The 12672-nt window shown below is 52.1% G+C and overlaps 1 protein-coding gene across 3 annotated transcripts in view; it reads right to left on the bottom strand.

Moving 5' to 3' along the window:
• Positions 1–301: 301 nt before the first annotated feature.
• Positions 302–12672, bottom strand: part of Rasgef1a (RasGEF domain family member 1A) — an 86955-nt gene continuing 74584 nt past the window's right edge. For 2 of the 3 annotated variants that reach the window (XM_051155173.1, XM_051155171.1), the window contains exons 2-13: positions 12100–12303; positions 7843–7965; positions 6277–6414; positions 5525–5746; positions 5055–5129; positions 4601–4693; positions 4056–4158; positions 3882–3961; positions 2670–2861; positions 1713–1836; positions 1426–1498; positions 302–1091 (exon numbers count right to left, since the gene is read on the bottom strand). In XM_051155173.1, the coding sequence (XP_051011130.1) occupies positions 1067–1091; positions 1426–1498; positions 1713–1836; positions 2670–2861; positions 3882–3961; positions 4056–4158; positions 4601–4693; positions 5055–5129; positions 5525–5746; positions 6277–6414; positions 7843–7965; positions 12100–12297 (1446 nt within the window). In that variant the 5' untranslated portion in view covers positions 12298–12303 and the 3' untranslated portion in view covers positions 302–1066. Of the gene's footprint in view, positions 1092–1421; positions 1499–1712; positions 1837–2669; positions 2862–3881; positions 3962–4055; positions 4159–4600; positions 4694–5054; positions 5130–5524; positions 5747–6276; positions 6415–7842; positions 7966–12099; positions 12304–12672 lie in introns of those variants that run through there. The other variant, XM_051155172.1, reaches the window with a different exon arrangement.

Here is a 12672-nt window from a genome sequence, read left to right as displayed (position 1 = left end):
TTTTTATCTAGAAGTGCTGCAGTGGTGGGGGCTGTCTGGCTAATTGTCTAAGCTTCAGATGACCCATGGTGAGGGGGCAGCTCCTTCCAGAGGGAGGGGAGGCTGCCTGCCCCACACCCATTTTTCTTCTCCTTCCCTTGGGTACAGTCTTACCTTCCTCGCGTCTGGTTTGTGGGTTCTTCTCCCACAGCGCCTTGGCTCAGGTGCAGCCCAGAAGACTGACAATGCTACAATGCCCTCCCTATATGGTCTTAGATTTTTTTTTCCTCTCTCTCTCTCTCTCTCTCTCTCTCTCTCTCTCTCTCTCTCTCTTCTAAAACACAATTGAAGAACAATTTGCCAAACATATTCTCACAGAAAATATGCTGTCAGGCATCCCCCTTGCCCCTCCCAACCCCATAAATCCCTGATCAAAGGAAAATGAAAATGTAAACTTTGGAAAGCCCGTAGTATTAAAGGTCCCCTTCCAGAAGTGTGCATTCGAGACCCCCTGGCTACTCCAGCACTTCCTGTGGGAAACTGGTGGCCCAGGCTGCTGAGGGTGGGCTCCTTGCGGCACAGGACAGAGTTGGCTTCAGCTCCAACAATGGAGCAGGAAGACTGGACCCCCAGTACCCTCTAAGGCACTAACCCCAACATCAGAGACACTGGCTGGAGAGGCGTCCGAGCAGGCAGGGCTCACATTTGTTTTGGTTGGGTTACTTTAAATTTTTTTTCATAGGATGTTAATCATCAAAAGTAGAAAATAAAAATCTACATTTCATTAGAATAAGATGTTACCATGGTTACCATCTCCCATGATACTCTTTCCCGCCCCTCCCCAAAACAGGGCCCTGCCCTGTTTAAAATAAATAACAACAACCAAAAAGAAAAAAGAAAAAAAAAAAAAACTTTGTAAGTGCCAAAGGCTGATGCATGAAATAATTACCATTTTCTTTTTCATAAAAGTTATGTACAAAATGGACCCCAGCCAGTGAGGCCTCCTCCTTTCTCATCCCACATCTATCACGATTTAAACTTGATTCGTATTTTATGCTTCCACAGGCAGCATCTGCAGGCAGCATCCTCAGGCTCTGTTAAGGAGAGTGGTCCTGCAGGTGAACAGAAGGGGCTGCATCAGGCTCCCCTGGGTGGGCAGAGGGCCAGCGCCATCTCTGTGAGAAGAGACCCTAGCCCAGCCCAGTCTTCAGCACCTTACCAAACCATCCACTGGGAAAGCCAGATCTGTTTCTACCACGCCCACCTGGCCCATGCCCATCCTCTCCCTCCCCAGGCTCAGGTGCACCTGGCCCATGCCCACCCTCTCCCTTCCCAGGCTCGTGTGCACCTGGCCCATGCCCACCCTCTCCCTCCCCAGGCTCAGGTGCACCTGGCCCATGCCCACCCTCTCCCTCCCCAGGCTCGTGTGCACCTGGCATGTCCTACCTGAGTGCCTTCCAGCTGTCCTTCTCCATATGGTTCTCAGGACCTTCACTTTCAAAGGAGGCGATGAAGAGAGCTGAGGGATGGAGAAGAGACCCTGAGAGCCAGCATCTCCACACGTGGGGCACCCCTTCCTTCCAGGGTTACAGTGAGGCCCAAGACAAAAGGACTAGGAACCCAAGCTGGGCCCTGACTGTCTTCTAGGGCCACCTCAAGAGGTCAGGGAGCCTGGGTTGCATGAGAACAGTTGTGCCCTGGGGAGGTGGGTGTCCTGCGGGAGATGTCCTTACCTTCCTCGCTGTAGATGGGTGCCGTGAGCAGGTAACTCTGAATCTTCTTGTCCTTCTCGAAGGGACACTCTACCTGTGTCCATGTCATGAACTCATGGATCTGTCTGGAAATTTCCCAAAATTTCTGAAGGGACAAAAACACCAACAGGATGTCATCTGAATGAAAGTAACACCATTGTCAGAGCCAGAGATGAGGGCCCCACGTCTGTCTGTCTGCAGGAGGACGGTGGCAGTGCCAGTCTGGCTGATGCTATGGCAGCCTGTACAGCACCAGAGACAGCAGAAATCCCTGAGGCCGCTCTGCCTTGCCCTCTGCACAGGCAATCAGGCCATGACACAGCCTGTGTCTCTACTGCACCGAGACCCAGAAGGCCCCATCTGTCTCCAGCCTCAGGCAACCACCCTCCAGCCACACCAGCACAGGGAGGGGCACCAGCAGGACAAGCCACACTCATCCCTACCCGGGCATCGGTATGAACGTGCAGTATGTAACTACCCCTTACTTAATGTGTACTACATTTCCCAGGAGCACCTTTGTTCTGCCGCCCACCCTTGTCCAGGGGCCATTCGCCCACCAAGCTGGTTCTTCAGTTTTTCTGAGATCCTGTTCAAGTCCTTTCTTACCAAGATTTCTTCTCACCCCCAAGTCCCTACAGATAGCTCCTCCTCCGCCTCTTTCATGGAGTCAGGACTAGTACCCGCATCCTGAATAAATACAGGCCCTAGGGCAGCAAGCCCCGAGATCCTCCACCCCAGAAAAACAGGAGCTGCGCCTCACAGCGTTAGGCTGAACATCAGCCCTGGTCTGCTGGCGCATCCATCCTTGAAGGGCCTTCTAGACCTCAGGCAGGGCTCAGGGACCACCCATGCTGCTACAAAGCCACTGTCTGGTAGCTGTGGTAGTACCGGAAGGCTGTCTGCCCCGCCCATGCTGGGACCTCAAGGGGCTGGGCTCACTTTGAAGTTAATGTGCCCGTCCGGCAGGTGGTTGGTGTGGATTTTGTGCAGGAAGTAGATGTCCTTAACGAAGAGGTTGAACACTGGGATAACAATCTTCTCATGACTGCTGTTGGCTGTCTGAGACCTCTGTGTTGCCCCCTGCAGGGCTGTGCGGTAGTTGCAGAAGTTGCTGGAGGGGTCCATGTGATGCTATAGGCACAGGGAAGACAGAGTAAACCCCTCAAACTGACCAACTGAGCCCTCTGTAGAGTATGAGGTGGCAAATGGAGAAGGCATAGTCCTAGGGGGGCCAGCTGTCAGCAGAAGGAGGAAAAGCCCAAAGCATCCCCTGAAGCCCCAGGCCTTGGAGTGACCCAGGAGTATCCTGTGGGGTCCTTGGGCCTGCCTTTAAAGCAGTGGTTCTCAACCTGTGGGTCATGACCCCTTTGGAGTCAAATGACCCTTTTATAGGAGTCACCTAAGACCATCGGAAAACATATTTACATTATGGTTCATAACAGTAGCAAATTTACAGTTATGAAGTAGCAATGAAAATAATTTTACAGCTGGGGATCAACATGAAGAGGGGAATTAAAGGGTTCACAACATTAGGGAGGTTGAAGCCACTATGCAAACTGACGCCACTCAGGCCTCAACCACGACAGGAGGCACCAGTATCAGTGTTTTCTGGTTTGTTTTTGTTTTGTTTTGTTTGCTTTTTGAGACAGGGTTTCTCTGTGTAGCCTTCGCTGTCCTAGACTCACTTTGTAGACTAGGCTGGCCTTGAACTCACAGCAATCTGCCTGCCTCTGCCTCTGCCTCCCGAGTGCTGGGATTAAAGGCATGCGCCACCATGCCTGGCTGTATCAGTGTTTTCTAAACACAAAGTAGTCTGTGGCCAAATACATCAATGTGGAGTGTCAGATGACTTGTCTGCCAGCTTCTGGAGGGACACAGGTGACCCAGGATCAGGAGACGGTGGCTGCTCAGTGGCCAGCATCACTTAGTTCAAGCTCCCACTATCGCTCTTCCGGGCTCACTTTAGGTATTGATTGCACCCGAAGCAGCAAGGCCAAGGAAAGCTCAAGCACCCAGCACCAACAAGGCCAGTGCTGTGTGTGTGAGAGTGACAGGAAAGATGCCACCCTTCCCCTCCACCCCTGCCCACACCCCCCGCTGAGGACCCCTCTGTACAGCATGAGATGCGTGGGGGAGGTCAGACACCAGTACCTCCAAGACGTCAAATTTGGCTGTCTTGACTTTGGACCACGTTTTCTTCAGCCGTGCCACTGGACTGAGGTTCATGCCAGCTGGAGGGACATTGGACAGAGGTTAGGGCATGGAGAAGCCGGAGCACAAGCGTACGCCCCACCCTGCCCCCCGCCCCGGGACCCGGACACTCACATATGATGGCCATCATGGAGTTGAAGTTCCCGATATTAAAACACTCTCGGGCCACGTCAATGAAGAACTCCAGCATGCGGGTCCGGTGTTTCTTCTTTACCACCTGCAAACAGTGGGTCTGCCTCGGCATGGAGCCACCAAGGGACCCTTGGGCAAAGACTGCAGGGAGAGCATCGGGCTTAGCTACCAGGAACCTGAGGCTGCATCCTTCAGGGACTACATATATGTCCTAACAGTGTCATCCTCATCCACAAAAGAAATGAGGCCACCTGCCTCATAGACTGAGGACAATGGAGCTTGCTATGATGGGCTTGGTAGTTCTGGGCACAAGGTGAGCACTCCAGGGATGAGGTCTTTGTTGTCATGGAGAAGAATCATTATTGTATGTGCGGGCCTGCTGGTGGGAGCAGGCTGGTGGGGACAGGCTGGTGGGGGCAGGCTGGCGGGGGCAGGTCCTGGCAGTGGGCACCACGTGCATTTACTTGAGGCTGCCTCAGCCTTGCAGAGACAGTCTAACACAGGTGTGAGCTACGGCGGAGACTTACCCGGCACACCTCTGTAGCCACGAGCATGCTCAAGCAGTTGAACCAGTTGTCATAGGCTTCTAGACTGTACGTCTTGGTCATGTCTCCTCGGCACTAGAGGGACAAAGCATGTCACAGGGAGCCCTGGGGATACTGCTTGAACAAGCCAGTTGCCATGACTGGCCAGGGTCTCAAAGCCCCAAAGCCCAATGTGGACCATGCCTGCCTGTTCCTTAGCTGTTCTGACAGGCTAACCCATCAGTATAGATTGGTTTTTCCCATGATGCACCACTCTGTATAGTTATCATGACAAATCCCAGGGAGGCCACAGGCACAGCCACAGCTACCCCTATGGTCCAGGACTTCAAAGTGCATATCACATGAGTGAGACCTGAACCCAACCTGTGTGGGGGTACACGTGACAGGCTCAGCTAGGCCAACTACCAGCCATGGCTCCCAGAGTGTGCTCACTCACCCTGTGGTTGTCCAAGGAGTCCATGTGGCTGATGATCTGCATCAGGTCCTCAGGGCGGATGCTGTTGACCCTCTCCTTCATCAGGGGACAACAAGGAGAGGGGTCAGAGCCTCAAGGGGAAGTGGTGGGGACTACAGGGGCAGAAAGAACCTGTCCAGGGCAGAAATCTCCTCCCAGGCCTTTCCTGTACCCTGGGGCCACCACAGGCCAGTGCTACCATCCCCCCACCCCCGCCACTCCTTCAGAGATGCTACACTTTTCCAGATCCAACACCAGACACAGAGATACCCATTGCCCTGTTGGATTAACAACCAACCTATGTCAGTCATGGCAAGAGCAAGCAAGGCGGGCTTCCTAATCGCATTACAGACTGACCGGCAGGGAGCTATGCTTGCAGCACCCAGTGGCTAAGCACTACCAAGTGTGGCCCGACTGTACCCCACAGCATGAGAGTATGCAGCGGCACTGACCAGTTCGATGTGAGTCAGCTGCTGGGCCAACACCAGGGGGTCACTGCACACACCCAGGATGTCTTTCTGGGCGGCCGGTGGCTTGGCCTTAAGGACAGGCCCTTTGTCCACAACAGGTGACCGGAGCTTCTCCCGAAGCTCCTGGAGCTGACTCCGGGCAGCCAGGGACAGCAGCAAGCTTTGTATCATTTGGGCAATGGCCTTCTTCACTGTGCCGTTCTCCTGTGGGGTTAAGGCTGCATCCGGATGCTGGAGTGGAGTGGCAGCATGGCCGCCACCTCCACCACAGAGAGCCCCCATCCCAACTAGTGCTATATCTGACCTTCAGCTCCCACCCTCCTATCCAATCCTGAATATACCTTTGAGCCCTTGATGACAACGTGCTACCTAGCAAACAGGAACTGCTAAGCACAGGGTTCTCCATCCTGAGGAGAGGCCACACAGGTCCTCAGCTTCTGTCTCAGCCAAGGTCAAGACAAGTCTGGGAGCCAGAAGAGCAGGCAGAAAGATCCTACTCAGGCTCGAGGGTGCTAACGGTGAGGATGGAGTCATGGCAACTGTGTAATAGCACGGGCCCATCTAGCCCACTGCTGGCCCGCTACGCTATCGCCTGTGTGTGCTACCCTCAGGGAGGTCTCAACGAAAGGGACCCCTTATATGAGGATCTTCCCGCAGAAACTGCCCTCTACCCACCCCCACGCACCACCAAAACCACCCAAGCAACCTGGCCAAGGACCAAGGGAGGACCTCACCTCATCACACCGAGTGACACGGTGTGCGATGGCCTTCAGCTCAGCCATGGCCTTTTCATCCTGGAAGTCATAAGGGAAGGCCTCCGTCCACTCCTTCAACAGTTGCACAATCTTGGTAGAGAAGGACTTTAGCTTGGCCTGGGGCAGTGGGGGGATATGCAAGACCCCCCAAGTCAGAGGGGGCCATAAGGTGACAATGACAAACATTACCCTCCCCAGGGTTTGTGCTGGGCATGCAGCCCCCGTGGTCACGAGAGGTCCTGCTGTAGCTACACTAGACTGTGTGGTTCTCATTTGTCTCCTTACTTCCCTGACGTGGGCTTTTTCACTTAAGTTCACTTAAAAAAAAAAAAGAAAAGAAAAGAAAAGCACCACCACCACGACAGAAAAGTAGTTCTATTCGCCATGGTTAAACATCTCACCCATAAAAACACACAACCAAGAAGAAGAATATTAGATGCAAACCGCTCTGCCCCTCACTGCCAAAGGCAAGTTTGGGGCAAGCACTGGGCGGGGGGTGCAGCCCCAAGGAGGAAGCGGAACCTCGCACTCAGCACAGAGCTGGGGGTGGGCGCTGGCATGCTGCTCGAGGCTGTTTATCCTGCTCAAAATACCTGTCTAGCCCCTGGCGCAGGGATGGCACTGGAGAACTCAGGACTTTCAACTGTGCCCACACAGGCCAATGCCCCTCTGGCCCCGCCATGACTACTCCCAGGCCCTGATCTCTTTTCCATTGTCACCGCTGCCCAAAGCAAGCCATAGTATTGACTTCCAGACCGCTACTGCTATGAGAGCTAACCCTCCTCACACTCAACCTTTAGGCTCATGAGGCCTTGCCCGGCTCAGCCTAGCCGGCCACTTGTCATGGACACCGGGACAAGCAGGTGCTGCAGGCTGCACTACCTGGCCGGCAACTCTGACAAGACTGATCAGATGTATAGGATGTCCATGGGCTCCCTCCATAAACCTCCAGCGAGAGAGGGCTGAACCAGAGTGTGGATCAGGCTACACTCTGACTGGCAGACCTGCCAGTGCCTGTGCAACAAACCCCTCCCTCTTTCTTTCGAACCAGACCTTGAAGTGGCTCATTCACCTGACCTACAGAGCGTCAGAGTGCTTGTGGCTTCCTGACCAAATGTCTCAGTCCAGAAGGGACACACAGCCCTACATTCTTACGTGAACAAGTGCCAGCCTGAGGACGCGGCCACCTGACTCCCAGGGAGGCAGCGGTGACCAAGACTGGTTTGACGCTTTTGCAGTATTACTTCCTTTCAGGGAATCTGGACACTGACCAGAAGGCTAGTTGTCTGTGGGCCCCTGCACCAGGAGGTGCACACACTGCCCCAATTGTCAGTCCCAGCAGTTGAACTCCAGTGTTACACTGCTAGGCCTGAGGGACCACTCCTGCAGGGGGGGGGGGAGGTGCAGGGGTTGTGTAGCAGGACAGAGCAGCCCAGCCCACACTGGGCCTGTAGGCTGAGCCATACAGTGCCCTGCCCACTTTCTCTATTCACTGCCCCCCTCCTACCTCAGAGCCAAAGGGCCACCAACCCTTCGGTGGCTTACCTTCTCAGGCCCAGCCTCTAGCTGTTGCCTCTGCTCCAGGCAGATCTGTCCTACTCGAGCCAGAAGGTCGTGAGGGGGCATGAAGACCCGGGAACTCAGGAGAAACGTGAAGATGTATGTCCTCTAGAGGAAGGGGAGGGGTGAATGACGGGTCAGAATGCTTCCACAGACACAGTCGGTTGTATTTGGCCTGGCTTCTCCCAGGCCATCACCCACACTTTCCTTTATCTTGCACGGCCTTGTTTCCTTTCACTGCTAGGCCTGCAAACCTGGGAGGCACAGCCCGCCTGGAATTCTCCAGGACCCTCTGTCTCACACCATAATAGCCCTGTTGCCAGGTTCATGATGCCTGGTCCAAGCCAAACTGAAAGCCTTAGGTGACAAAGTCACCAATGGTTCTCATGTGCTTCCTATGGGTCAGTTTTTACAGGCTCCTTCCTGCAAACAGGTGATACTACAGGTTGGGGTCCTCTGGGGGACTCTAACCCCCTTGGACCCTGGTGTCCCTCTATTCGGCTGCTGTAAACTGGGCTGCCTAGGTCTCTAGGCCCCCCCCCCAACTCCAAGCCCATAGGACAGGAACTCACTTGCCCCATCCCAAAGCGAGCTGGACTGAGTCAGCAAGGAGTGCATGCAACCCGAAGCAGGACATGTTCATGCCATTGGGGCACGCAAGGCTCTCCCTGGCACACTGGATGTACCTTTGACCCTGAGAGCATCCTGTGACCTGTCCCAGCTGTACAGGATGAGTGTTCAGGCATCTCAACCAGCAGGTGAGACACTCAAGGCCCATCTGACAAGCAGACGGCCCAGACATGTAAGGAGAAGCATGTTAGGGCCACAGCATGGGCTCCTAGCCATGTGCAAGGAGGGGGGGTCTTTTGTGTGTTTTCATGGTACATGTATGCTCGGCATGTGCAGAGTTTGGGGGCAGGGGAGATCAGGAACTCTGAGAGGAGCCAGTGCACTGCTGGACTCCCCACTCTGCTTCCTGACCTGCTACCCTCTGAGGAACCTGTAGGGGGCGTCCCAGGGCACAGCCTTCTGAGAACTAAGTGGATGGCGGCAGGCTCAGGTCCTCTGTGACAGCTCATATGGGAACTTCCCTCGATTTGGCACACGGTCATAGTCAGGGTTGAGGGAACGTGGCCCTGCCATGGGTTTCTTCCGGACCCAGGGTTCCTCCTCCCAGCTCTATCTCAGTCTCTCAGCAACCACTCTGCATCGCCAGCAGCAGCAGTCCTATCTCGTCCCTGACAGGGCTTACGAGACGGACAGAAAGAAGGAAGGACAGGGAAGGCTTCCTGTCTCAGAGCCCAGGGAGGGCAGGGGTGGCCTTACAGGTGGAAAAGCTAAGCTGGCTTTCAATATCGATGCATATAAGTATTAAGGCATATGTAAATGAAATCAATTGTCCTATTAACATTAATTAGAGTTGATCATTAATACAGCAGCAGTTAGTCCTTAATCCGCTGTCTTATAAGTAATAGACACAGAAACTTGTTACTTAAAACACTAGCACTGGGCAGATATCAACCTCCTAAGCTACTTGACTCTACCCCCGGCCACACCTCCCCTGTCACTTGCCTGGATCATTCCTATGTGGGAAGCTTCCCACTCAAAATCCCCGAAAAGGCTTGCACGTGTCCCAGCTGGGCTGCTTCTGCTCCATCAGGCCAGTCCTCAGAGCAAGCTGCTCCTGGGCATGTGCTGGCTACCCCACATGACCTGCCTGTGCACAGCTTGGAAAGTCAGTAACTGTGTTCAATAACATCTTTTAATTTATTAGAGACATCTCCTCCTTACAGCCTGTCTCTAAAGCTGAAGGAATGTTAATCTGTGTTTCCCATTGTTGCAATAGATCTCTTCCCGGTATGTCATGACTATGTCTGCCACATATGGCTTTAACCTTCTATTGGACCTTCTGGTCCTATTTAATCCAATTTAAACTTTATTTTACCTGAGACAATGTCCCAATCCCTAGGAGCTGTTTAGAAGCCTTTTGAAGTGGCCAAAATGGATGCCAGGAATCTTGGGAAATTATTCTTACATCTGCCCCAGTATCCACTAATCCTTCCACCTCAATGCCATCTAACTTTAATTTTAACTTTGGCCTCTTATCCTTTATAGTAGTTTGCCAAAATAGCTGTGGGGTTTTTGATTATTTGTTTGTCTTTGTATATTTATCATCTCTTGTTTTATCCCTAGGAGCATCTTTACCTCCGTTAAATGGTTTTTCTAAGTTTTCAGTAGCCCTGTTTGTCCTATCAGGCCTTGAATTTTCTAGTTGCCATTTAGAATAATCCTTTTTGGGGGGGCAGGAAATAAATGGCTCATGTTGTTTTTGTTGGGCCTTGAGCGAAACTCCTTAGTCAGCTTTCAGAAATTAAGGAATTGCCTTAATTTGGATGACCTACATCCATGAGCCACATGGCAGTTCCTTCCACATCATCTACATTTCATAGGAAATCTTTTCCCTGAATTATTCCTATTACAGAAAAAAATTCCCTAGCAACTGTTTTCTCACAGTGCTTTAGGGAATGGCTTGAGTTTTCACAGCCATAGCAATGGGCATTTTGTGTTTTGATGCCTCCTGTAGCTGTTCGTCCAACTATAACTGAATCATGAGCATTTGTTTCTGTGTCTACAGTAGTTTTGATCCATTCATGAAGAGGTGTGGACCTTGCCCTCAGGGGTCTAACAGCTTTTGCATTCAGCATTAGCAATCTCAAAAGCTAGAGATCCAATAGAGTTCCTCTAGCATTTGGATCTGACATTGTTCATTTGAACCTTGGGTTATCTTTGTAAACGATTCTGTCTGTCCTTGTTGTTCAACCTTGTCCCAAGCATTTAAGGCTACTATATGGAGTTGTCAGAGGACAGCATCATCGAGGGTAATCTATACTCTTAATTCAGAATATAGACTTTCACCTGGCCATCTGGGGTATAGACAGATCTTGGGGCCAGTAATTAACAATTGAATATATAGCACCAGACCAACCCCCAACATTAGCCCAAACACTGCCCTTAAGAGGCAGCTAGACAGCCTGGCGTGGTGATGCATGCCTTTAGACCCAGCTCTTGGGAGGCAAAGGAAGGTGGATCACTGTGAGTTTGAGGGCAGTAGCCTGGTTTACAAAGCGAATGCAGGACAGCCAAGGTTACACAGAGAAATCCTGTTTTGAAAAAAGAGAAAAGAAAGAAAGAAAGACAGCTAGAGGGGCTGGAGAGATGGCTCAGCGGTTAACAGCACTGGTTCCTCTTCCAGAGGACCCAATTCCTATAACTCACAACTGTCTCTAACTCCAGTCTCAGAGGTTCCAGACACACATACAAATAAAATACCCATGTACACCAAACAAACAAACAATACCCAGGCATAGTGGTGCACACCTTTAATCCCAGCACTCTAGAGGCAGAGGCAGGTGCATCTCTGTGAATTTGAGGCCAGCCCAAACTACATGGTGAGTTCCCGGATAGCCAGACTCGCATAATGAGACCTTATCTCAAATGACAAAAAAGGAAAAGAAAAGAAAGGCATGGGAATAAAAGGAAAGGGAAGGGAAGGGATAGCTAGAGAGAGCAGCAATCCCACCTACCCTGTATCTGAGGGCCAAGCGCCTGACATTGCCCCCAGGATGGACAGCGATGGACAGGGGCTGCTTGGCTGGGACTGGCTTGCTGAGCTACTCATGCTAAGTGATGGTACCCATCAAAGGTGAAAGGAAAGACAAACATGACGAGATATTGTCTTCTCTGTTCCCAGAATGCCCGATGCCCGATGAGGTGAGGAGGAAAACTTTGGACTGTTGAACAGAGAAAGGGCTGTGGCATCCACACACCTCAGAGAAGGGGTGGGTCTTCTTCCTTTGGAATTTGTGCTTCTCAGCTCAGGGATGATGCCTAGGAAGTAGTCTGAGCTACCAGGTCACAGGACCCCCATGCTGGCCTTACCCTTCAAACTCTTCTTCCTCCAGACATGAGCCCTTTATATATCTCCACTTCCTATGTGCCCTCCCCTTATCTTCACCTGCTTGAGGGCGGCAGGGAAGTCAGGTCAGCTTCCCCTAGACAAGGTGTTCATGTGCAGAGTAGAAAGTGATGAAGGCCCAGGAGGCAATATTGTCCCTGCTGCCCTGCTCAACTCTTCAGCCCCATCTGAGTCTTCCTCCCCTCCCAGAAGCAGCCTTGCTTGGAGCCCAGGTTACCCCTCCCTGTCACTTGCTGATCCAGCCTCCCCAGGTCCCAGCCACTCACATCAGGATAGTAGTCCACCGTTGGGACGAGGTGCTCCATCAAGGCCTCCAAGGACCCAGAAGTGAGGCGTCCATCTTGGAAAATGAGGTCCCTGGAGCCACTGCTGGCCCCACCTCCTCTTTCCCCCATGCTGGGCTGCACCTGTCTGTTACAGTTGGGCCCAAGGATGCCGGAGAAGACCACAGATGTCTGGGGCATAGCTTCCTGGGAAAGAAGAAAAGGACATGAGATATGTGTTGCAGGATATTTGATCACATTGTGAAATCCAAGATTGTGTTGTTTCCTGGAGGGGGGGCTGTTTCTAATTCTGTGGCTCAGTTCTAGCACACACCTTTAATCCAAGAGCTCTCTGCTTGAATATTATAAAGAGGATTAAATAAAGTCAGCCATGGGTCAAGAGGTGGTACAAGCAACCAATTGGCAGGAAGTGAACATAGGAAAAAAAACAGAGTAAGAGGAAGTTGGGAGGGTGGATAGGAAGACGCACAGGAAGTAGAAGGGAGGAACACTGAGTTTGAGAGGTTTTTTGGAGACAGTGTTGGGAAAGTGGCATTTTTCTCCTCTGGGACATGA

The sequence above is a fragment of the Acomys russatus genome, chromosome 13, assembly GCF_903995435.1.
Source record: "Acomys russatus chromosome 13, mAcoRus1.1, whole genome shotgun sequence".
NCBI lineage: Eukaryota > Metazoa > Chordata > Mammalia > Rodentia > Muridae > Acomys > Acomys russatus.
Note: the sequence above shows the minus strand (reverse complement) of the source record. Positions and strands in the feature narration are given on the sequence as shown.